General features: G+C 40.1%; 2 protein-coding genes across 3 annotated transcripts in view; one reads left to right on the top strand and one right to left on the bottom strand.

The window, feature by feature from the left end:
* Crybg1 (crystallin beta-gamma domain containing 1) overlaps positions 1-23,018 on the top strand; it is a 187,153-nt gene extending 164,135 nt beyond the window's left edge. For both annotated transcript variants that reach the window (XM_047557264.1, XM_047557266.1), the window contains 9 exons: positions 1,379-1,505; positions 1,711-1,743; positions 2,751-2,863; positions 4,441-4,570; positions 7,182-7,321; positions 9,278-9,401; positions 9,809-9,967; positions 11,787-11,949; positions 18,006-23,018. In XM_047557264.1, the coding sequence (XP_047413220.1) occupies positions 1,379-1,505; positions 1,711-1,743; positions 2,751-2,863; positions 4,441-4,570; positions 7,182-7,321; positions 9,278-9,401; positions 9,809-9,967; positions 11,787-11,949; positions 18,006-18,094 (1,078 nt within the window). In that variant the 3' untranslated portion in view covers positions 18,095-23,018. The remainder of the gene's footprint in view (positions 1-1,378; positions 1,506-1,710; positions 1,744-2,750; positions 2,864-4,440; positions 4,571-7,181; positions 7,322-9,277; positions 9,402-9,808; positions 9,968-11,786; positions 11,950-18,005) is intronic.
* Rtn4ip1 (reticulon 4 interacting protein 1) overlaps positions 23,016-26,855 on the bottom strand; it is a 44,151-nt gene continuing 40,311 nt past the window's right edge. The window contains 1 exon segment of the mRNA XM_047557267.1: positions 23,016-23,148. Coding sequence (XP_047413223.1) covers positions 23,041-23,148 — 108 coding nt within the window. The 3' untranslated portion in view covers positions 23,016-23,040.

The following is a 26,855-nucleotide window of genomic DNA, read 5'->3' as shown; positions in this document are numbered from 1 at the left end:
ATTGGCCTTTAGTAAGGTAAAATCTGAATCTGTTTTATTTATGAAGTTTGCAGACTGCTTTCAGTATGCTTTAATAGAAAAGTAAATGGAAGGAAACTTCACAGGGCACGTGGCAGGTGGGTGGCAAAGCAAAGAGAGCCTGGTGAGCCGTCTCAGGTTTGGTCATGCTCTGGCTCCTGATTGATTGTGTCATTTTGGAGGGTCACTTCCCATTCAGAACCAGCAGCAGCAAATAATTCCTTGTCATGCTTCTTACCCATCTATGAACTTTTGAGGGTAGGGATTTTGTCTTTTTTCATTGTATTCTTAGTGCCAGTCTGGTTCCTGGCACATGGCAAAAGGTCAGGCAGTGTTTATTGAATGTATGATGAATGAACTTTCCTATGTCTTTAAATTTTCCCCATCTGTAAACTGGGCACACCAGCACTGCCTTTGGTAAGTGCGCTTTAGTAGATGTGAAAGCACTTGGAAAGTTCTGAATGCAATACCAGGGGCTTATTCTTTAAGCCATGGATCATTAGAGCAATAATTAACTGAATCGCTCTTGAATACAGCAGAATTGAAAAACTGTTTTCCCTTCAAGGACTTTATCTTTGATAGGAAATAACATAGGAATAGTTGGTTTTGTTGATTTTCCTCTCCAAGTTTAGATCACTGAAAAGATAACAAATGAAAACATTCACAAGAGATTTGTTTTGAGTTTTTCTGTGAGTTTGTTCAGTTTTGCTTATTATACCATTGTATCATGCTGGAAATAATATTTGAAACAAAATCTTAATTAGTTGCTTTTTTTTAGCAGTTGACTTTTTCAGTGTGTTTTGTTGTGTAGCAGAGACATAACTTCTTATTAAAATATTTCTGCAAAAATATTTTAATGTTGATAACAAAAAGAATTCTTGTTTGCTTATTAAAATAAATAGGTTCCTCTTTAAGGTTCAATTTGTTTCCTTAGAAAAGAATTAGGAAAATACAGAGAAATACCTTTATTGGAGCTTCCTCAAGGAATAGGGATTTGATAAGTAAGGACACCATAGAGTTCATATAAAGATACTTTTTTGCCTATCATTTCTTTGTTGCTTTTTTTGTCTTTTGGGAATGGAGTCTCACTGACTTGCCCAGGCTGGTCTTGAACTCCTGGGCTTAAATGACCATCACCTAAGCATCCTGAGTAACTGGGACTTTTTAGACTTTGCCTACCATTTTGATCTCTCATGTGAACAAATCCATTCCTAAAGATTAATGGAGAATCAGAAACATTAAGGTCATTGATTAGTAAAACAAATGAAGTTTTCCACATGATCCTTATTTACCCATATTTGTATGACAATTTTATATGTAAAAATAGGAGTGATAACAATCACTGTTTTTGTTTCTTTAGATGGGTAGCCTATGAAAATCCTGACTTCACTGGAGAACAGTATGTTCTGGATAAAGGCTTTTACACCAGTTTTGAGGACTGGGGAGGCAAAAATTGTAAGATTTCTTCTGTCCAACCCATATGTTTGGTAAGGACTTATTTATTTGTATGAGAATATTTATTGTATTAATTTTGGATTTCCATAATGTGTGCTTCTGGTTCACACACTGTTGACTACTATAGGAAATAGCTGAGGTTATTTTAGCAGTAATTGCTAATGATCTGGAAGAGAAAACTTCCTCAACATGTCTGATCTATTCATTTCATTTTCTCTTCCTTTCAAAAATTTTTAGGATTCTTTCACTGGCCCAAGGAGACGAAACCAGGTAATTCAAAAAATATTCCATTTTTTAAATAATTAAGGGACCTTTTACTGAAAAGCTGAACTTATGTGTTAAATGTCAGATATGTGGGATATTTTGTTAATTTTACCCATTTTTATGTAGGAAAACCTAGTTGTATTTTTTTGTTTTCTTTTCCTCTTCTTTCTTCTCCCTTTTCTCCTTATTGTGCTAGGGATTAAGGCTTTATGTACATCAGTTGTATTTTTAAAATAAGATATGTTAACTTTAAGACTTGATTGGTAGCACTGACCCATCAAATTTTTCTTATACTCTTATCATGTAAATTAATATGTAAAGTTAAATTTTATATTATTACATTGAATCAGTTTACATTAATTTACTTAGATAAATATTTCAAACAATAGAATATAGTTATCGTGATAAATGGTAAAATGAATTTTTATATTTGCTGTGTCTGCATTAGACAAATATTTTATATGGTCTCACTCAAGCCTTTTGATTGCAGACTCTCAAATCAACTGCAGTGTTAAATTTGTTATTTAGGCTTTTTAATGGAAATGTTCAGACAGCCATAATTACAGAGGTACAAATACCACTGTAGTCTCCTTTATTGGCATATGAATGATTCTAATAAGTCAGCAAGTATCTTCCATTGAGAGGGAGGAAAACTATACTATATGTTTCCAAAATACAGTTTATTATTAATGTTAGAACTAATGAACAATTACTTTTGGCCACAATAAAGCTTTAAAATGCCTCATGGCTTGTTAACAACAGGGTGTTCTATAGAAAGTTGCCTCTGTTGATGGATTGTCCTTTGATGTCTCTGAATTAAATAGTCATGAATGGCACAGCCAATGTTTCTAATTGATCATTAATATAGAAGTAGAAAATTAAAGGATTTAAAAAATTCATACCAGTTTGCTGTAACAGGTTAGTAGGTCATGTTTGGGTTATCAATTCAAAAGCTGAATATGTTAACATATTTTAGGGAAATAATTTTGTGTGTTCTGTTTGCTTTTTCAAAGATTCACTTGTTTTCGGAACCACAATTTCAAGGTCAAAGTCAAAGTTTTGAAGAGACAACAAATCAAATTGATGATTCATTTTCTACCAAGTCCTGCAGAGTTGTAGGAGGGAGGTGAGCAAAACAATGGAGTTGCAGAGTGGGAATCACTGGGGTAAAATAGGATTCACACATCAATTTTGCAATAATCATCAGGTGCCTGGCACTGTATGAAGCCACCATCTTAGTTTGGAAGTACATTTTGCAGCATCTGAGTGCTAGGTACCAGAGGATCTGGACATGAGAGTGGTTGAGAAGTTGAAGGTCATCCTCAGTACAAGGAATTCATGTCAAGTTCTGTACTCCAAATCCCTGCTCCCTCATCTATAAAAGGAGAGCTGAACTCTAGATAATCTTCAAGGTACCTTGAAAGGTAGATTGTTTTACAGGCAGACAAGAATAGGATAGGCACACTGCACACTAGGCAGATGAAGAAAAGTACGTGACTGGAGTGGAGTTGGTTGCATGCTCATCCAGGAGCACAACATCCTCCCTAGCTGGAGCCTTTTGTAGGAAAGAAGTGAAGCCAGCCTGGGTTGGGAGGGTGGACTCAGGCTGCGAAGACTCCCCCTAAGCAAATATTCAGTTCTATGAATGCCATAGGAAACACAAGATGGGAAAGGCTGTAGGCTCAATGGGCCATGCTGAAAACAATGGTTTTACCAGAGCTTCATTAAAAAAAGGAGAGTCTGAGGTCTGGGAAACTTGATCAGGAAAACGTTGGAGCAGTATGAACAAGAATTGATGAGAAATTAAGTCTAATGATCATGGTAATGGTTCCTTTAATTCTTCATTCTTTATGATCTAAGCAGCACTACCATATCAGTTAGCATTGTACAGCGAAAGAGCACTGGCTTCACATTCAGATACATACACTGATGTAAGCAGCTTCAGAGCTGCTTGGCTCCAACCCATCCCTGTTCCTCCTTATCCCCGCTGATTCATGTATTACTGCCAGACGTGCACATGGTTTCATTGCCTGTCTCAACTCTCTAGAACATAAACTTAAGGAGAGCAGGGATTTGTTTTGTTCTCTCCTGTGTCTCTAGATAAGGAAAATGCCTGACATGCAATTGTCCTCAATGAGCATTTGTCGAATTTAGGGGGTGTGGGGACAACTTCTCGGGAAGCATAGTGCATCACCATTTTATCAATAATCCTGAGACCTTGAGAGGACAAGTGACTTGTCTAAGTCACTGTGATATTTTTGAGTCCTGGCCCAGTGCAGAGGTGTTGGAAATGAGGGTAAAGAGTAAAGGGAAGTATGAAAGAAATTTTGGGAGGATGTCAATAGACCTTGGTGACTGACAGCTATGATGGTTGAAGAAAAATTATTATAGGAGACTCCTAGGCTACATTGACTGGGCAAAGCTGGCACCTGTGAGAGAAGCAAGGAAGGCTGGGAGGTGGGAAGTAAAATCCGGGGTCATTCCATGGAGAAGGAAGTTTTATTTCCAAAATGCAAAATTAGTTGACTTATGACTATTAATTTGTCTTGAGATTAAATGCAATAAATATATCCAGATATTTTTGAAGAATGAACAGTTAGCCATAAGCCTCATGTTTGTCATAGCAGGCTGCCTCCAAAAATCAGACTTATAGAGTAGAAATGCTCAAATTACATATTGTGTATGTGGTTTTTCCTACTGTAGCTGGGTTGCATATGATGGAGAAAATTTCTCTGGCAATCAGTACGTGTTGGAAGAAGGCCACTATCCTTGTCTCTCTGCAATGGGATGCCTGCCTGGAGCAACTTTCAAGTCTCTTCGTTTTATAGATGTGGTAAGTACATCAGTGTGAACGCAGAGTTTCAGAAATGTATGGCCCGCATAGCTGATGGTTAGAGCAAGGAAACCAGCAACTAGAGCTTAGTTGGGGATTAAAGTTGAAGACAAGAAAACAGTTGCAGCCAGCTTTCCACTTTGTCACTTTTGGTCTCTTTATATATCTGTAACGTAGGAACCATTTGCTATTTATTGAGTCTTCAGGGGCAGGGTGTTAGGTTAGTCATGGGCCACTGTCATCGTGGATTAATTCAAGGACCCTCTCCTGTGTTGTTTTTCCCTATTTCCTATCATATCTCTATTTACAGGCACCCTTTATAATGTGATTTTGGAATATAGCTTGGATATGCTTATAAAATGTATGTTTTTAAAAGTTCTGTATTTAGGCTTTTAATTCATATAAACCTTATGCCTATAAATGAAACTATTTAACACCCCGTGTTGCTGTATGTACATATGGATAGGTACAGTGTTCCACCACCCTGTGTTACTTACAGAATCCTCATATGCTTATCGGGTGGACTGTGGGAGCCTCTGGGGCTGTCTAGGGAGTGGAAGTGCAGGGTGTCACTTGGTGCTGCCAGGTCCCACCACTTCTCTACGCCCTGGTTCCTGCTTCCCATATGGACTCTGCGACTGTGTAGTCTCATTCTCATGTCAGTTTGATGGAATGGGTAGAAAGTTTTATCTCATTATTGGGTTGATTTGTACATTGCTGTTAGTGAAGTTGTATCATATAATTTATTTGTCATATTCTGATTGGTAAATTGCCCATTTATATCCTTTGTCCTGCTCTTTATTTGATTTTCTGTCTTTTATGTTTTTTCTGATCTGCAGAAATTCCTGGTAGTTTTTTAGACTATTATTACTCTTGTTTGAGAAGTTTTCAGTCAAATGACTTCTGTGTGTTAATCCAGGTTATAGTGCCCCCTTTAGGACAGAAATTTTCCATTTTGATGTAGTCCAAGCAATACTCAAAACAACACAACTGCAAGATAATGTTTGGATAGTTAAGTCTAAGTGTGTCTGCAGTTTTGTAAATTTTTATTAGTTCTTGGTAACTGATCTCATAAAAAGCTTTAAACATATGTAGCTGATGATTTTAAAGGTAGGAAAAATATGTGAGTCGGCTTTATATTATCCTTGCCTGTCTGTTTAAATAATAAAATGTTCTTGAGACATGAAAATAGTATCGGTGAAATGTGGAATGATGTGGTAAGATTCATTAGCTTTCAGGTAATGAAATAAGACTTTCTGATAGTTAACCTGCCTAGAATTCTAAAAGCTACCTTCAATTATATATTTTGAGGTTTTCAAATGCCATTCCTCAACCAGAGCTTGGCATCTATATTCACATCACTCAAACACTTACAGATGATGTCCTTTTAAGTTTTGATTGTGAGGAAACACATTTTTATCCATATTAAGACTATACATTTTTGTGTGTAGGCAGTGCTTGGAATCAAACTGGGGGCCTTGTTGCATGCTAGACAAGCATCCTACTACGGAGATTGCATCCCCAGCCCTATACATTTTTAATTGTAATTTAATACTTCAGAATTTTTTAATCCATTTTGATATAACCTTGACTGTTTGGAACATTTGGGGCATGCCATTTTAGAGAAAAGTGCAGTAAACGTGCAAAGTAGTCAGATGACTACAATTTTTGTCTTGCTTCCTCCTTGTATGTTTTATATAACCTAATTCCTAGACCATGCAAACCACCTCCACACACTAATCTGCTGTGTTGACTGATGGACAAAATCTTTCCTACATGTCGGGGCATATCCACATAAATGAAGCAGTAAAGTGCCGCACCCTTGCCACAGAACTTTAGGCAGGTGGGGAAATAATTGTAATCCCCACCTACTTTTTTGATGTATCATTTATGATCTTAGGAATATTATCATTAGAGCTTAGTCTAGGGTCATAAGGGTCTGTAATTTGAAAACAAACAGAAGCTGCCAACGTTTCATTTTTCTGAAATCAGTGAACTTACGTGCTATTGTGCTCTTTAAAATGATTGACAGTTTGAAACTGGGGCTTCCATCCTGTTTTCTTTCCTCTAGACAATGAAGCCTACAGGAAGGTTTGGGAACATGAGCATACAGAATCCTAATCTTATTAACAAAACAGAAAAAAAAAAAAAAGAGAGAGACATTTGAAAACAGCTGCAAGGGGACATCTCCTTAACCAGGAACACTACTGTGCCGCTGACACCAGACTGCCATAGTCCTCTGTTCCTTGCCATTTATGTTCATGGCTCTTTAGCCTCCATTTGTCCCATGGAAAAAGGCCAAGTTGAAAATAAATTCTGTCAAAAGTGTTGGCATTCCATGCACATACCCATTTCTCTGACTGGGATCTTTCCCCCTCTTTTTAATGTGATTGACATGGACCTGCCTTTCTGTGCAGTGGGGAAACTCATCCCCTGTTTGCTTTCCCTTCAGCTTTGGAGCATGTAGACATCCAGGTTTCCCAGGAAAGGGAGTTTAGGAGCCAGCCACATCTGGCAGTCTTGTGCTTTGTCTTTGTATCTAGATGATTTTCACATAAGCTTCCAATTATTAACAGATGAATAACAGAATACTATTTTTGCTTTCAAACAGGAATTTTCTGAACCAACAATTATTCTTTTTGAAAGAGAAAACTTCAAAGGAAAAAAGATTGAACTTAATGCAGAGACAGTTAATCTCCAATCCCTGGGATTCAACACACAAATACGCTCTGTTAAGGTTATTGGTGGCATGTAAGTGAGTTGCCTACTTGTTAATTCAATAAAATAGATTTTTTTTTTTTTTTTTCCCCTTAAAGAGGCAGGTCTCACTGTGTTGCCCAGGCTGGCCCTGAACTTCTGGGCTCATGGGATCCTCAACTTCCTAAGTAGCTGGGACTATAGGCATGTGCCTCCACACCTGGCAAAAAAAGATAATATTTTAAATTAAATTTAAAACTTTTTAAAAATTGAGATAATTGTATATATTTATGGGTACAAAGTGATGTTTTGATACATGCATACATTGTGGGATGACTAACGAAGAGTGATTAGCATATCTATAACCTCAAATATTTATCATTTCTCTGTGTTGAGAAACTTAATTTAAAATCCTTTGTTAGCTGTTTTGAAATACACATTATTCTTCACTAAAGTTACCTTGTTATGTATAACAAAACTTATTCCTCCTGTCTGTTCCTAACTGTAGCTTTGTATACACTGACCAACAGTGCACCCCTCCCTCCATCTGCTGCCTGTGGTAACTTCCTTTCTACTCTCTACTTCTAAGAGTTCAACTGTGTTAAATTTCACACAGAAGTGAGATCATATGGTATTTGTTTCTCTGTGCCTGCCTTACAAAAATTAAGTTTGATCAAATTTTCCTCTTTGTTACCTTAAATGAATGAACATAGAGCTCCTCCTTTTCTGTGTTAATAATGACACTTTTCTTGGTTGGAAAAGCCATATGTAAACTATCTTTCGTCTCCTTATCCAAATTTTTAGCTTCAGGTAAGGACTGTCTAACACCCCGTGAAGTCCCTAGGGGAATACTTAGTGCTCAGCAAATTTTATGGGGCATCCTTTTTTTTAGCAAGGAAGAGAGAGAATGAGAGAGAGGAGAGCTTATTTTTCTCATTCCTTTGAAAGACCAAGTCCTTTGATTTTGGAGCTAAAGCTTAAGCTTTTCCTTTGACTAGAAGTAACTGACAGATGGGAAAAATTTTTTTTTCAACTTTGACTAATTTTGAAATTGAATAGGACATAAAAATGAATAAGTAGCTGGGGGTGGTGGCACACACCTGTAATTCCAATGACTCCGGAGGCTGAAGCAGGGGGATCACAAGTTCAAAGCTAGCTGTATCAACTTAGTGAGGCCCTAAACAACTCAGCCAGACCCTGTCTCAAAATATAAAAAAAAAATTAGAAGGGCTGGGGATGTGGCTCAGTAGTTAAGCACCACTGGGTTCAATCCCTGCTACAAAAAAAAAAAAAAAAAAAAAAAAAAAAGGTAAGCATCATCTATCTGTATGCATCAAATGTTGGAGGGAACCACAGTTATTTTAAAAAATAGAATTATGGGTGATTTTTTTCAATAGTTTCTAATGAATATTTTATAATGAGACGGCTAAAATAACATTTTAGTATGCCAGGATTAGATGACTTCTCCCTTGGTATATCAGCGATGGAAGAGGGCCGTGGGGTTGCCCGCTGTCAGTCCATGGAGTGTGCTGCTCCAGCATTTGCAGGGAAGGAACTTGAGTATCTTTTTAACATTTGTGTGGATTTTATTCTTGTTTTAAACAAGAATTTATTTTTTATTTAATCCTTACCACTTACTAATGCTGCATACTAAGAACTTTGCAAATATTAACTATTTATTTATAAAGATCCATAAACAGACTGTTTTATGAACAGCTCTCAGGAAGGACTGAGGAGTTCTGCTAAAAGACTATCTTTATTTCATTGTTTCATTGGAGGAAAAAGATTATCTATTTATTTTCAAGACTATACCAAAAATCTGCTATTTGTCAAAAAATGGCTGCTTTAGGTATTCTAGAAAATAGTTTTGTCCCTCCATCAATGTATATTTAAAGTATAAAGTTCAGTCCAGAATTTGAAAGCATTCTAAAAATAGATGTAATTGTAGGGCCTATTGTCAAATGGAAATTTCCATTTCTTATGGTTATCTCCTTTTTTCCCCCTAACCAGATGGATTACTTATGAATATGGCAATTACAGAGGTCGACAGTTCCTATTGTCACCAGCAGAAGTACCGAGTTGGTATGAATTCAGTGGCTGTCGCCAAATAGGTTCTCTACGACCTTTCGTTCAGGTATGTTTTTCTTTTCCATGCCATGAATAGAATCTTCTCTGAAAATTTTTTTTTTGAAAGTGCAAGTTAACTTTTAATTTCTAAAGTTTGAAATTGGCTTGTCCTGCACCCCCTCAGTATTTGTGCTCAGTATTTGGGCAACATGAGGTGTGGCTGCTTCAGAAATGCTACCAACATAAGACAATGAATGGTATGTCCCAAGTTCTGGTGAGTTCACAGGCAGGCTCGCTGCCCTTGGCACTTTGAAATGTTGTCAAACTCTTATCATTGAGAAAATCTTGAAACCTCAAGTATAGTAATTATCCCTATCCATACCTCACTTTGGCTTCTTCTGAATATTAATGCTTATTCAGTGCTTTTAAAAGCATAGCTTGTATATGACTATTGCTGGGGGTTTTGTCTTCTAGAAACGAATTTATTTCAGACTTCGAAACAAAGCAACAGGGTTATTTATGTCAACCAATGGCAACTTAGAGGATCTGAAGCTTCTTAGAATACAGGTCATGGAAGATGTTGGTGCTGATGATCAGATTTGGATTTATCAGGAAGGATGCATCAAATGCAGGGTAAGTCTTTTGGATTAGGCAGGGGTCTGGAATACCTTTGCCAGGAGGTGATTCATCCTTTATCATGCTTTTGATCTTTCTTCAAGTAGCTACTACTCATGATTCCTGAACACCTTCCAAATAAATGGGAAGGTTTTTTTTTTTGTTGTTTTTTCATGAAAAATTTTCACAACTTTGATAGAATCAGTCCTAGGAACTTAAAATGGGAGGTAAATCTAGTACCGATCCAAGACAGAGTATTCTATTTATACTTGGTTTCTATCTTTTAATAGAAAAAGTAAATGATTGCTGTTCTTCCTTAATCTACTTATTGTAAAAGTAAACTCTAGCCCGAGTGTATCAACAGAAAACATTTTCAGTTTGTTTCTGTTTTGGAGAACTCATGGCATAAGATGAAGGGTGAAGGGATGGCTCCGGGGGTGGGGGCCCTCATTTCCTAATAGTCACATGCTGGGAAGTGGAGGATGGCCCGTCGCCTTCTTGCATCACTCTTGTCCCCACAGACATTTAAAAGTTGAATGTAGACAGATTTTATGAGAGAAGCTCATGCTTCTATTGTAGGTATCTTCTTTACTCCTTGATTTTATGGGCTTGACTGTTGGCTCCAGGTATTTTAAAAACTTGGTGTCCGTGAGTCAGCAGAAGGCACACAGTCTCATGGGGAGGACACATTTGTTCATTGGGTCTGCCATGCATGAGGGAGAAATATCATTTTGTAAATAGAAGTGCTGTTTAGACACACACAGAAGCAGCAGCACGAGAAACAGAAGTAGTTATAATATAGAAGCATGAAGAGAAACCCACTTCTACCTTGGAACTCTTAAATAATGCAAGAAAATGGTGCTTCCAGCAGTTATTTCTAACAATGTTTCGGTGATGTTGTTTAAAAACTTTTAATTCATTAGGTCAGTGAGATAAGTGAAGTATCACAGATGATCACAATCACAATGCTTTCATCTGGACATAGAATAGTACATTTGGTGACTGATGGATTGTTTGATTGATTCAGGTGCTGGGGGTTGAACCCAGGGCTTGGCACATGTTAAGCAAGTGCTTTACTACTGAGCTTTATCCCCAGCCCAGAATAGTCTACTTTTAATGAGCTTTTTTAAAAATTTTATTTACTTTTATTGCACTGTTAGTAGTATGTGAACATATGACTATAATACAATGTTTATATATTAAGGGTAGATTCATTTTAGGGAAAGACTCTTAAACTCTTTGCATTAAAACACCCTGTAGTGAGCTTATAGTTTCTTCTTTCTCTTTTTACAGTTGATAGCATGCCTATTTAGGAAATTTTAGACATTCCTCATGAAGGAAAGACAAGAGAAGCTAATAAATGTGATTTCAAGTTTTAAAATGATAAAATACACAGTAGCCACTCCAGTGCTATAGCATTAGAAGTACAGTCATATACCAGAAGGTCCGTCAAGCAGTGGCAGGTGTGTGGGGTGGGGGTGAAGGATAGAGATTGAACTACAGACCCAGCCTCAGATCAGTCACTTCTAATAGGGAAAACTATCCCAATGGGCAGTTTTAATGTCCTGAGACTTGTCTTAACAGTAATACAGAGTCTTGCCAAGGGCAGAAGTCTCTTATGATGGACAAGAATTGAGAACTTTCCATTACTCATATGATCTGAAATAAAGGACATAAATCCTTGTTGTTTGGTTCTAGTTATTCTGGCTAAAAGCTGAAATGCCTCATGCAGGATAAATGAAGTCAGGAACTACAATAATTTAAGAACCAGAGGAATAATTGCTGTGAGGCTTGAATATATCTCCTTCTCTAGTGCCTTGTTTTTTCCACTACACAGATAGCAGAAGACTGTTGCCTGACAATTGTGGGCAGCCTGGTAACATCTGGCTCAAAGCTGGGCCTGGCGCTGGACCAGAGTGTTGACAGTCAGCTCTGGTGCATGAAGCCAGATGGCAGGATCCACAGCAAGCTGAAGCCCAATTTAGTTTTAGATATCAAAGGTAAGGATCATTTCCTTTATTATAATGTAACTTGCTTCAGTTAAGAAAAAAATCTCTGCAGTTGGTAAGTACATTATGAATAGTAAATGTTTTCGTTAGCTTTTTCATCACTATAACCAAAATGCCTGACAGGAACAACTTAAAGGAGGAAGTTTTTTGGGGGTGCTTAGTTTCAGAGAACTCAACCCATAGATGGATGACTCCATCTGGGTCCTAGGTGAGCAGCACATCATGGGGGAAAAGCCCAGTAGAGGAAAGCTGCTCAGCTCATGGAGGAATCAAGAAGTGGGGGTGGGGTGGAGGGGTGGCAAGGGGCCACAAGAGATGCATCCTTCCATGGCACCTCCTCCAGTGACCCTCCTCCTCCAGCCATGCCCCACCTGCCTTCAGTTACCACCCAGTCTGTCCATTCAAACTAGGATGAACTTATTAGGGCATAGCTCTCATCATTTCCCCTCCAAACATTCCTGCATTAACATGGGAGTTTTGGGGAAGCACCTTAAATCCAAACCATAACAGTAAGAGAGCCCCTACTGGGTGCCAGCCACTGTGTTCAAAACATACATTAGCTTATGAGATCTTCATAGCAGCCCTAGGAGGTCTGTGTAGAACTTCCTCCCTCCTCTCTCTCTTCCCATTGTAAGCCCCAAATCTGAGGCTCAGAGGCATTAGTCAGTTTGGCCACGATCTCACACCTGGGAGTGCTGAGCTGGGATCTGGATACAGGCTGTTTTCCAAACCTTTTTTTTTTTTAGGTGCTGGGGATAGAAACCAGGGTCCAAGCATGCTAAACATGCGTTCTATCACTGAGCTACACCCCCAACCCTGTTTTTATTTTAAAAATAATAAGCTAAAAAGCTGTGATCTTAGTATAATTGATAGTTCTCATGTATACACATGTAGACCTTCATTGAAAAGATCTAAGATCTAAATGGGAATAACACAGGATGATTTCAGTAGAACATGTTCAATGAAGTTTATCCAGGGTGAATGGATGGTGCTTCTTGGAATAGCGAGTTGGGTCAGTGGTCCTCAAACCATATCTGTTTGCAGAATCACCTGCAGGATTATTAAACACAGGCTGCTGGGTCTCATCCTTACAGTTCCTGATTCAGTAGGTTCCAGGGTGGGGGACAAAAATTTGCTTTTCTAATAAATTCCCAGGTGCTGCTGATCTGAGGACCAAACTAAAGAACTATTGATGATACTTTAAGAATAACAAAACAAAACTGACCTGACTCATAATAGAATTCAGAGAACTAGTGTTGTTGCCAATTACAAGCCAATGAAGACTGTGTATTCATGTCATCTGGGGCAATTTTGTTTTAAATTATTAATGAACACTTTTCTATTTCCTGTCAAGAGACCTGGCATGATTGTTTTGCTACACATGAAACAGTGATAATGTAAACATACTTCACTGCATACTCCATTCTAAATCAGCATTAGAAGTTGGCTCAATTTTACTTTAATCAGGGCTCTAGGCCAATGCTGTCATTAAAAACTAAGATGTAAAGGTAAAGAAACAATTGCAATCTGGTGTTTAAGGCACTTCTGGATAACAGAAAATACAGCAAGAACTTGTTTTTACTTATTCTTTTTAGTTATACATGACAGTAGAGTATATTTTGACATATTATACATACATGGAATTTATCTTATTATTAATTAGGATCCCAGACTTGTGATTGTACACAATATGGATCCACTGTGATGTATTCATATATGGCATATGAAAGTCATGTTAGATTCATTCCACTGTCTTTCCTATTTCTATTCCCTTCCCTTCATTCCCCTTTGTTGAAGCCACTGAACTTCTATCCCCCCTCCCCTTGGTTGTGTGTTAGCATCCACATATCAGAAAGAACATTCAACCTTTGATTTTTTGGGATTGGCTTATTTCACTTAGCATGGTAGTCTCCAGATCCTTCCATTTACTGGCAAATATCATAGTTATTCTTTTTTATGGCTGAATAATATTCTATTGTGTATATATACCACATTTTCTTTATCCATTCATCTGTTGAAGGGCATCTAGGTTGGTTCCATAGCTTAGCTATTGTGAATTGAGCTGCTATAAATATTGATATACCTGTGTTACTATAGTATGCTGATTTTAATTCCTTTGGATATATATCGAGGAGTGAGATAACTGGATCAAATGGTGGTTCCATTCCTAGTTTTTTGAAGAATCTCTATACTACTTTCCAGAATGGTTGCACCAGTTCTACCAGCAATATTTAAATGCACCTTTTCCCCAACATCCTCACCAACATTTGTTGTTACTTATATTCTTAATAATTGCCATTCTGCCTGGAGTGAGATGAAATCTCAGTGTAATTTTAATTTGCATTTCTTTAATTGCTAGAGATGTTGAACATTTTTCATATATTTGTTGGCCATTTGTAGTTCTTCTGTGAAGCGTTTGCCTGTTTATTTATCAGGTTGTTGATTTTTTTTTTTTTTTTGGTGTTTTGAATCCTTTGCATATCCTAAAAATTAACACCCTGTCTGTCTGAGGTGCAGGAGGCAAATATTTTTTTCCCACTCTGTAGACTCTCTCTTCACACTCCTGATTGTTTCCTTTACTGTGAAAAAACTTTTTAGTTTGATACCATTTATTGATTCTTGATTTTACTTCTCATCAAGAACATTTTTATCATGGGTTTTGGTAGCTGCTTGGGTTTGGAAGTGCCTGTCAATTCTGGGTCCAGGTAGGTAGAGTGGACAACCCACTTAACAGTGGAATTAAAATCATAACTTGAGAAGTTGGAAAGGTGCTCAGACAGGCAGACAAACCAAGTTGAATGAGGGCACACACTGAGCACAAATTAAGCAACGTGCTTGCAGGACAGATGGGAACTAAAGATCACATACATGGACTATATCTTACATATTCCCTTGGATATAAGAAAATAAATCTAACATTCAGAAAATGAACTATATAGTATACAACCCTCATATCACATCTGCTACAACAGATTTCGCTTAATACACAGGCAAAATACCCATTTAATGGAAGATTACTCAAAATTCAAACTGGCTAATACCTTTGTTCTTATTTTGATCAACTGTGGTACTGGCACTCCTCATTCCATGTAAGATAGCTTCAGAATCCCCAGAGGAGACAAAGAAATGTGACAACATTGGAAATATTAGAAAAATTAAGATATTTAGTCCCCAAAAGAAGGCTGAGCAGACCTACATGTTTCTTACAGGTGTGATGAGCTCCCTACGTCCAGGGTTAAGGTCACTGTAATCCTTAGAGCACTTCTCCTTTTGTTTCTGCAAGTCGGTATTCACTGGGTACCCACCAGGTGGCAGGCTCTGTGCTGAACCCTGGGATACCAAAGTGAATGGTGACCTCTGCCTTGGCCCTGACCTGCACTTGGGACTCTAGGAGGTTCTCTCTAGGGCTTCACTTTAAAGCTCCAAAGCTCCTTCCGAGAATAGGTTGTTCATTAGTCACACGCCTCATGAGTAAGGACAGTGGCCTGTGTATTTGTGAACCCTCAATATGTAGTATGGCAGCTGCAATAATTACTTAACTTCTTGTTACACTGAATTTGAACTTCTCAGCATGTGGGAGAAGGATGCCATCTTCTGGAGAGGAAGGAGCAGGGCACAGCCCACACTCATGCAAGGAGAACAGTAAGCACATCTCTCTTTTGCCACGCACTTAGTAGGAGCCTGTGGTTTTCGTGAGCTACCCCAGGAGCATTAAAATTGCCAGAACCTGTTAAAATTGCTGTTCAGACTTACTAGATGGAGTGTCTCTCTTCTCTCCTTGTGTTTGGGGAGGACGTTGTTTGGATAGATGGTCCTGTATTATTCCAGACCACGTATCTTATGATAACAGTGGAAGCTGATTCACACTCACTTTAAAAATCATCAAAAGTCTGTCAGGATTGTACTATACATAGGTGAATGAAACAGCTGCATCACAAAAACTAAAAGTGAACCGAAGGGGAAAGGATATCTTCCAGGCAATATCTTTGTGTTGTTTTGTGTTTTGAGGGAATAGTACTGATTTCTTTTAAATAGGATGGAAAATTTGTTCCAAATTACTGTTTCTCAGTCCTATTTGCCAAGAACTCAAATGTAACTGGCTGAGAATCAGTGACGCAGGCCTTTATTCTTATTTGATCAACTCTGTGGCACTAGCACTCCTCTATGTAAGATAGCTTCAAAATCCCCGGAAGACAAAGAAATGTGACAACATTGGAAATGTTAGAAAAGTTAGGATTTAGTCACTTCCCAGCTATCCTGGCAGGCATGTGTGTGATGAAAGGACCACTGGTGACAGTGGCCTCCTTTATACCATTATACTTGCTATATGGGAAGGTAAGTTCAAACAAACAAACAAACAAAAAACCCACAGTGTCCTCCTGTCTCCAAACACTTGTTAAAAAAAAAAAAGGTGTTTGTGCTTATAATCTCTATCCATCCCACACTATCTTCTGTATCAAATAGTCCAATAGAAATCTATGTGGTTTTTCCTTGTTTTTGTTTTTCGTGTTGTTGGGAATTGAATCCAGGGTCTCACATGTTGAATCCAGCACTTTACCACTGAGCTACACCTCTGGCCCTGAAATATACCTAATTTTCCAGAAAGAGAGAAAAAAAGTCTGGGATGATTAAAGTCTTCCCGAAGGCAAATGAATGACTCAGATTATTTCTCAAGATCTTTCTAGTCTTCATGAGTCCAATTAGAATTGGTGTAATACACACAAAAAGTATGTTAAAATACTCTAATTGTGGACTCCAGCAGTCCAGCACAGCCCCTAGATTTGATCCCCGGTACCTCAAATCAACAACTACTACTATAATCTTGAAGACTGAAAAAACAAGGCCCTGTGCCCTGAGTACTTTCTGGAACCTCAGTGGAGCACATTGCCTTGGTGGAGAGTGTACGATTTGCTAGTACCTACTGCTGACTTGGGGATACAGAGGCCCAAGGCACCTCACCTGTACCTGGGGAGTCTTCTGACTACTAGCGATGACAAACTGGTTTCTTACAGAAGTGTCAGAGATGACTTCCTTCCCCATCTGCTTAGGTCTATCATGTAAATTTTCAGAACTTTTTGATACTTTGCAAATGATTTTAAAGAGGAGAGAAGTCTATTTCTTCTTGGCCTGATGATGAAGCATGATTTCAATACCAGTCATGTCCTGCATCCAGACACACAGATTTTTATTTCACTGAAGTCCCTGGTGATGCACCTTGATGCAGAGGCTTATGCTAAAAAAAGATAAGGTTTCTGAAAGGATGTTTATTCCATACTGGAAAGAAAATCGCATAACCTATTTTTGGTTAATGATACTTGTCCTTTGTGGGTAAAAAGATACTTCTCCATTGAAAGGAGTTAAGTATCAGAAGTTTCAAATAAGTATCCTTGGAAAGTCTTCTTACAGACATTCTGGTGAAAAAGGAGTTACAGGGTTCATGTACTACTTTTACAGTACGATGGTTCTCAGTATTTTAACTGCTAGGTATTTTCATATGCTGAATTCCCAGAGGTGGGAGTGCTTCCTGTCCCTGTGCATACTTCTGGGTGTCATTAAACCCTCCCCTTTGTCTTAGTACCACCATTTTTTCAATATCTTGTTCCCTCTGATAGCCACGCCCACAGGCTTTCTGCCACTGTCAGGTCTGCCTGCTTACTCCTCACCAGGAGCTCAAATTCATGATCTCTCCATAGCCTCCATTGTAGTCTCTTTGCTCTTTTCTGCCTCTCTAGACTTTTCCCTGTTGCTCCCAGTTTCAGACATGGTAGGAGTGATCTACACTGACCTTTAAGAATCAGGTAGAAAAGGAACCCTGAGAGGTAGGCTATGCCGTGTGGAGCGGCTGGAGCCCCATGCAGATCGTAACAGATTGGCCTGTAAGGGGTTGAGCCTCTCATCCCGCAGGGGTTCAGGGCTTCCTTCCTGCTGTTTCCTTGGAGCACACAGTTTTATGCCCTGTTTATTGCTTTTGCTCTGGAGTGTTAGTATAAAATGTCTCTGCTATTGCTCCTTTACCCTGGTCATATTTCCTCTTTTCTTTCTTTCAGGGGGTGCGCAGTATGACCAAAATCACATTATCCTCAACACAATCAGCAGAGACAAGTTAACACAAGTGTGGGAAGCCATGGTCCTATGAACCTGAAGAACGGATGCAGGGGGAATCTCTCTGGAGGTCTTTCCAGCTGCCTTATTTGAGAAACACAAAAGGACAGTGGTGATGGAGGAGCCAAATGGAGTGACACCTTCTTCCATCTTGAATGACACTGCCATGTCTGGGAGAATCATCTCATCTTTTCAAAAGACTGTAATAATTTTAAACCAATAATTTGTCTTCCTTTCATTTCTTGCCTTTCATTTTCTCTCAGTAGCTACTTAAACAGGTTGCATCATTAGCAGCTTTGGGGTGTTTAAGATGTTGTAAGAAGACTTCAAGACTATATGGACATTTAAAATTATTTCCAAAGATAGTAATGGAGAGAACAGGACCAAATTTACTGACTTTGTGGACTTAAAAATCTCTTACACTTTAAAGGGAAGGATAGAAACCTAAGTTTGTAAGGTAGAAGACTATTGAGCATCTGAGAAACATGCTTTATTAGGCCTGTACCTTTGGTTCTTGGCCTTAATGTTTTCTGGAACCATTAATTATCATTGATAATAAAGTGGGAAAGCCTTATATATATTCAGAAATATTATAAGTATACACAAATACTATTTTCTTTCAGTTAATATTTAAAAATTAGTAAACTGATGGAATTTCATGTCCATGTCTGCTAACATTTATTAGCAGAATTTGGATTATTCTAGGGACTGCCCTAGAACGTCACAAGTGAATGTTCAATGCCTTTCTCAAAGCTGCTACTGGAACAGTATTATCATGGCCTAATTTATTAGCCTCTCCTTCCTTATCTGCAAGTACTGAAGCCATGTTCTATAGTTTTTTTTGCTAAAGTCAGACCTTTTAACTAATTTCCAGGCACTACTGAGTGGGACAGGCTCAGATATGAAGGTACTGGGGGTACTACAGCCCTGATATTTCCTTCTGGTAGCAGAAAGAGAGGTGTGCAAAGCTCCAGGGGATGGCCAGCACTCATGTCCAGAAAGTAAAGGAGAAGAGACCCTTGAGGCTGGTGGTGGTCAAATGTTGGAGCTCTGCAAGCCCACGAATGCTGTAAGCAATTCAAAAATGCAAAGGAACTATTTCACTTGCTGCTCTGTTGGTTCTGTTTTGAACTAAACTGCTAAATGTTTCCTTGAGTACCTCCTTCCTCTTTTTTGTCCTTGTCACTGAATACCGGTGCTCTTGTCACAAGTAGAACAAATCTTGTTTCCATTTCTCTGTTCAGGTGTTTCCATTTCTAAAATGTGATCCTCCCTGAAGTCCATAGGCAACTGTGGTCATTAGAATAATTTACCTTCAGTTTTAAAATAATGTTTGCACATGTACAACCGCGCCAAGAGGTCTGTCTCATTCTTAGATGTATAGCTCTGATTTTAGGCATTTTGTGTATATCATTACAGAATGGTGGGGTAAGATATTCTATAATAACCTGTGCTGAATTTACCTCTTGAATAAACTTGTTTCTGGTTAACTATATTGGTGAAATCTCCTATAGTCCATTCAGAACCCTCATCTAAACTTCCAAGAGTCAGCCAGCAGATTAGAAACAAATGTCTGACAGAGTAGGATGAGGCTGGCTCAAGGGTCCTGGTGTGACGGCAGGGAAGGTTTTGCTGACCACCCTCTAACCGGATAAGACAGCAAGTGAGGTCCTGGCTCACCTACGCGCTTTTGAGTACCTGACACCTCACTACTGCCCTCTGGGACAAGAGCTGAGACTGCTCCAAGTGGAAGTTAAGAGCAGTTAGTATTTACAAATGGAAAAACATCTTTTTCTTTTGAAGTAAATTTGTACTAAGACAACTCTAGAGAAACCTGCTACCAAATGAGCATCTAACAGGAAAAAACAAAGTGAAATCTTCTCAAAACAAGTCTCAAAGGTCTGATAATGGGTGTGAGTCAATAAAAAACACTCATGTTAATGAGACACTAGAGATTCTGAAGTACATACTGCGATGGGTGTATTGGTGAAATACCTAAATGCAGTCGTAGGAGGTCAGATAATAGCCAACTGGACTCCATTGGAATGGTGGCAATTTCCACAGAAAAGTCCCCAGAGAAGCATGTTTCCATTGCTGAAAGAGGCCCAGCCATTATGCAAAACTTAGGGTTTACAGAAGTTAGAAACTTTAGCTTTAACCCTTTGAATATTAAGAGAGCAAGCAATCAAATCACAGGCCAGGTTTTAATAGATGACTGTAAGAGATTCCAAACTTCTATGATAACCACACTAGAGCAGGGGAATAAAAATGAAAGTGTGTTAGTTTTCTGTTACTATGACAAAATGAAAGTGTGTTAGCTTTCTGTTACTATGACAAAATACCAAGTTATAAGGAGGAAATGTTTATTTTGGCTCACTGTTTTGGAGGTTTCAGTTCATGGTCAGTTTGCTCCATTGCTTTTGTGCCTGTGGTGAGGAGCTCAACAGGGTAGCACGGTAGAGGAAGATGCTTACCTGATGGAGGCCAGGAAACAGGGAGGCAGGAGGGGGCTAGGATCCCAATATCCCCTCCGAGGTCATGATCCCAACAACCTACCTTGCTTCCACTAGGTCCCAAAGGTTCTGCCACTCCCCAGATGGCCACAGACTGGGGACAAAGATTGGCCTTTGGGGGACATTCCAGATCCAAACTATAGCATTCCACCCTGGCCCCAAAGACTCATTTCCATTTCACAAGGCAAAATGAATTCCATCCATCTCCAAGAGTTCTCAAAATCTTAACAGTTCTACTACTAATCAAAAATTCAAGTCCAGAGTCTCCTCTGAGACTCGAGACAAACTCTTAGCTGTGAGCCCCTATAAAAATCAAAAGAACATATGGTTCCAAGATACAATGGGACAGGGTAAATATTGGAATATTCCCATTCCAATATGGAGGAATAGGGGCACAGAAAGGTAGGACTGGAACGAAGCTAAACCGAAACCCAGTAAGGCAAAACCTTAAATCCTACAGCTATATCCACCAGGACACATGATGTTATGCTGTGAGGGCCAAAGTGCTTGGACAGCACCACCCAAGACTTACTAGTACAGACTTACTAGTCGCAGCCCCCACGACCACTCTCAGGCTCTTTCCTGCCAGTAGCTCCTGACAGGTATTCCGCGTACCTGGCATGTATAACTTCCTGGGGTCTTCATGGTGACTTCAGCTTCACTCTTAAACTTCATGAATCTCCCTGCTAGGAGCTCTTTGCAGGGACTCTGACCCTGCCACCCACTGCCCAGCCTCCCAGGCTTTCCTGAAATCTTGGTAGAAGGAAGACTCAGTGACCCAAGACCTCCTACATTCTGCATGCCTGCCAAACCAGCATCATGAGGGCAATGATAGGTGGCAACCATGTCCATGCTGGTTCAAACCACTGCTGCAGTGGCCCGAGTTCCGGCCAAACACAGGAAATAAATCCTGGGAAACAATTCCCTAGATGGCTCTGTGCACAGAGTGTCCCCAGGGCTCTCTCTTCAAACAAAACTCGTATCAATTCCTGAGATGCCCTAAAGGCATCTTCCTTATTGTCCAAGTTCGAAGTACGTGGCTTCTTATTAATTATGCTGCTCTCTTTAGCACCCTCCTTGTTGGCCCCTAAAATGAGCTTCTTTTCTGGCTGAAATGCAGTTTTTCCTAATTTTTCCACACTTCTCTTTGCTCCTGATTCTCACTGTATATCTGACTAAAAGAGGCCAATAATACCTATGCTGCTGTCTGAATACTGTGCTGCCTTGAAATTTCCTCCTCCAGATAAACTAACCCATTGCCTTTAAATTAGCCTTATACAAAGTCTCAGGGAATGGACATAATATAACAAAGTTCTTTGCCAGACTGTTAACCCAGATGGCTGCTGGTCCAATTCCTAATAGTGTCTTTACTTAATCTGCAGCTTGATCAGCAAGTCTTACTGTCTGCATTCCTATCAGCATTTTAGCCTTGAGCCATCGCCAGGCTCACCCATTAAATTCCATTTGCAGCATTCTAGTTTTCTATAGTCTGCTTCTCCAAACTTTTCTAAATTTTCCATGCAAACCAATTCCCAAGGCTTCTGAATAAAGTATAGTCACAGCAATGCTCCTACTTCTTAGTACCAATATTCTGTGTTAGCTTTTCATTACTGTAACAAATACCTGGGATAATCAAGTTATAAGGAGGAAATGCTTATTTTGGCTCAGTTTTGGAGGTTTCAGTTCATGTCATTGGGCTCTGTTGCTTTGGGGCCTGTGGTGAAGCAGCACATCATGGTGGAAGCAAAGGGTGGAGGAAAATGCTCACTTCATGGCAGGTAGGAAGCAAAGAAAGGCAGGGAGGAACCAGGATCCCAGTATCTCCTCCAAGGCACATTCCCAACGACCTAGCTTCCTCCTACTAATTCTACCACTTAAAGGTTCCACAACCTCCCAATAATACCATGGGCCTTTGGGGGACATCCAGATCCAAACTGTGGCAGCCAGTTAGAAAGTGTTCACTGATGAATTCAAGAAGAAACTAGCTTTTGTTCTACTCAATTAACAAACATTTATTTTGTGATGCCAGGTATGGAAGCAAGGAACTCATGCATACAAGCAAGTGCTTTATCACTGAGCTATACTCCCAGTCCAGAGCAAGTTTTTAAAATAACTTTTCATTCACAAACTGAAAGTTTTAGGATCTCATAAATACTATGATAATAAAACAAGGTTTGAGTTGCTCAAAGAGAAGGTACCACAGCAATCTGTAAGCTGATGTCAAAGAGCAGCTTTAAAAGAATATGCAATTCTCACTGACTACAGACAAGTCCAAGTGCTGATGTGTTTGTATAAACTACTGGCAAGTTATTGGCAAAAAAAAAGGTGTGTTTATTTTTTTAAGCCTATCATGGAACTTATAATCTAATATGGAAAAATGTTTGAGGGGGATGGCTAGAAAATGTTTGGACCACAGCACTCACCAAATAAAAAAGTCAACAATCAGTGAGCCACATACAGTATTTATTTAAACGACATTAATTACAGTCTTTCCTCGTGCATGTCCTCTTTCCACCTTTAGGAAGGCTTCTGGAACTTGAGAAAAAGGAAAGGTTTGTTCAATAACTGGTCGAATCTGTAAAATACAAGAAGAAACTGACGGATCAGAATACCCACATCTTTCAAGGCAAATGACACCTGTAATTAGTTTCTTCACACTATCACTTAAGGCTGGTCTTTCTCAGGTCTCTCTCCATCCTGCCTAGGTGAGGAGCTCATGCCCAGCCATACCTGCTGCCTCCACTCTTGCCTCATGGCCTCTCTTTTCTCTGGAGTGGCCCAACTCCACTTTGTTCCACCAGACTTCTGCTCTATGCTGTCGCGTTGCTCTTCTACTCAGAACCCTAAACAGCTCCCAAGACAGGCATTAGAAGACCAATACTCTGGACCTCAGCCCCAGGCAGATCCTATGCTTTACCAAAATGGTTTCCTTACCATTATCTGAACACACTAGATTGGTGCCTTTGCCAGTGCAAGTCAGTAAGTCCAGAAATGCCTCTTCTCTGACCCTCCCGGCTTTGACCTCACACCCATTTCCTCATCCCCCAGCCTGTAGTGTGTTCTCCCTTTGAACTGCTCCAGGGACGAGGCAGCCCTCAGAGCTACACTTGTTACAGCTGAGAACACATGTGGGCTACCCTGTAAGGAAAATACCAAAGGAGCCTGGTGCCCCAAGCTCCTTGCTGTATATATCCCTCTGGTCCCCTTACAGATAGTGCAGAGTAAGTAGCAGTTTTTTTATTTTTTTAAATTTGTTTAATATTTGGCTATCTACTCAACCAGAGTATAAAGCACCTGTGATATGAGCCATCTCTTCTGTACCCCTCCACAACACCTAAGAATGTAGTAGGAGCTTCATAAATGTCACTTAGGTGAAAACCAAAATGTGGGAAGCAAAAGTCTAATGTGAGTTCTCTGGCCTTCAGGAGAAACTGTCCCAGGCTATAGCTGCCCTGGGAGCCTCTGCTAAACAGTAGCACAGTTGGTTAGAATTTACAGGAAAGCCATTTCAGCCAGCTCGTTGATGTTTAGTGTTGCTGGTTCTTTTCACCATACCATTACAATTGCCAGCAACCTCCTTCTGAAAGTAGGTCCCCAGTAACACCCTTTTCCCATGCAAAAATGCAATTGTGCTCTTCCTTTTTAAAACTTCGAGCAGAAATTAGTCATTATCCACTGCATACCTCTGTGGCCTTCCTTCCATAGCTCCACTGGCAGGGATAAGATGTCAGAGGCCAACTCATACAATTGACAACCATTTTATTTTTACAAGAGAAGACGTGTTTCTGTGTGACTCTCAGAACCCAGACACCCAAAGAGCATCTCAAACTTCAAACATTCCTTCTCCTAAGAGCTAAAAGTTCTGTAGCCACAAATCACAATAAGCTCATAATAAAAGCAACACCTGGCATGTTCTGTCCTTACTACATATGCCAGGGACTCTTCTAAGGGTTCTCTATATTTTTACCTCATTTAAAACCCATAGCCACCTTCTGAGGCAGTTATTACTATTATTATCATTTTATGAAAGAAGAAATCAAGGCACTGAGTTAAATAAATTGCTAACGTCACAGCCAACGTGGTAAGGCAGGATCAATCTGGCATCATCAAATCTGCTCTCACCACTACAAGCTGAACTTTTCCTTGTCATCTGCAGCTTTCTACTTCTACACCTAGAAGGAAGGGAAAGGAAGCCAAGGATAATAATGACATCACAGCCTGCATCTTGGCCTGTCTTACTTGTGCCAGCTGAGGATGTGGCCTCTCGATCCTGTGTCTAGGCCACCAAGATGACAGATGTGTAGTACTTGTGCCAACCCTTCCATCTGCCTATGGAGGACATCACCAATTGATAATTCCCCAGGGTGCTGAGCATGACCTCAAAAATCTTCAATATCGCAACCACTAAGAACTGATGTGACTGGCATGTTAGATGAAACCTATTCATTCTCTGGTCAGAGGATGAAAGGCATTCAGGTTGATTTCTGTATAACCCACGGGAAACCTTTTGAACCTCTGGGACATTGTTTTGGGGATACTGTTTATCTGGAAAAGGAATTACCTGATTGCATGCTTAAACTGCACCGTCCTAGGTCACCTGCTAGAAAAACAAAATCAGAATCTCTAGGGGCAGGGAAGAGGACAGTGCATCTTACACAAGCTTCCCAGGAAATGTGCATACACTACAGTGAAGTCGCCGCAGCCTTCTGCCATATTCTCAGGTTCTGAACTTGTATCGAACACATATGCATCCATTCTCCAAATATCGACTAAGTGCCTGCCTCCTAAGTGCTAGGACTAACACAGAGCAGGAACACAAAACAGGCTCCACTCCAGAATGCGCTGCCCGAGCCATCAAGCCATGTTCACTTCAGAGCTCTGCCCAGAGCCACAGAGGCTGAACTGATGACCCAGGCAGCTTGCAGTGACTGCACACTTTGATCTGGCTGGTCAGGCCCATTGTGGCAAATAACCCAGGAGGCTGACCATGGCATAATGAGTCATTCAGCGATTCCCGTAAGTGACAATGAAAAAAAGCTTTCGAATTACAGGCAGGCAAATGCCACTGTTGGCTGAATATGTGACAGCAAATGGAGATTAACTGGATAATGAGACAGTGTCTATGCACAGTCTCACATCAGATCTCCAATGCTTGTTTGTTAGAACAAAGGGATCAGAGTTAAAATCCAGAGAGGGGAAAGAAAGGTTACTCATAGTGAAGTGGGGACATTTATGTGATGACACTGCTATAGTCCACCCAGCACAGGGAGCCCTGTTATAAAGCAGGCAGCCTCAACACCAGGCTTCCCGCCACACAGACACCGGGGCTCACAGTCGACTGGGAGATGTCCACTGCAGGAGCCCTTGTTCAGTCTTGGTCCAAGTGTGGGGTCTCCTGAGTATACCTTACCTCCCTTAAAGGCTGTGCCAAGCCAGACCCCAAGATTTAGCACCTGCTGCCTGACATCTACAACATGGGGACAAAGGGGACCTTACCCTCTCTAAATATGGCCTCACAGTCTTGCAGCTTACTGGCTGCTGGGCAAGCCTCCTCTCTGGGGCAGAAACCCTTTCCACTCCTTGAGGGGAAGGTACAGGAGGACCTTTTACCACCACAAGAATGAGGGATTGTTGATGGCCAGAGGACATGGCAGATAGCACTGGCGGCAGCAAGAGGGTTTCCCTCCATTCCCATTTTCCCAATAAGAAATACAAAACATCAGAACCAAAATGGATCTAAACATCTGAGCAAGCCTGTTTTGACAGATTAGGAAGCTGATGCGCCAGTGGCTGAGCAGTACGTGTAAAGTCAGAGCTATCAGAGCAGAGCCAAAATTAGGACACAGGACCCCTGGTTTCATTGCCAAATGGGATGGATGTGGTTTGGGAAGTCAGTCTGCCTACTTCTTTCCCTCACCCCTCGGCCTCATCCTCCACCAGGCAAAGAAGCTGCAGATCTGAGGGTGGAGTGTGAGGACAGGCTGACAGGTGACAGACACCAAGGAAGACTTGAGGGCTCCTGGTAAAAGTCTCAATCCACACACCTGTGGATGGGCAGAGGCACAGCCCCAGCACTACTTCTCAGACAGGTATGCCCTGACCTCTGTGATAGGTTCAGTGTCCAGGGTTGGTTGGTGTAAAGGGGAAGATGGCAACGTTAAGTTTCCCGAGATAAGAAGAGGACAAAGGAAGAGGTGAGTTTTGCTCCAATTTGCTATTTCTTAGATACTTCCTGCCCCCCATGGAAAACTCGAAGCTGCAAGAATGGTGGTAAGATAGGAG

Source organism: Sciurus carolinensis, chromosome 7 (assembly GCF_902686445.1).
Source record: "Sciurus carolinensis chromosome 7, mSciCar1.2, whole genome shotgun sequence".
NCBI classification, from domain to species: domain Eukaryota; kingdom Metazoa; phylum Chordata; class Mammalia; order Rodentia; family Sciuridae; genus Sciurus; species Sciurus carolinensis.
This window is presented reverse-complemented; position numbering and strand designations above follow the sequence as displayed.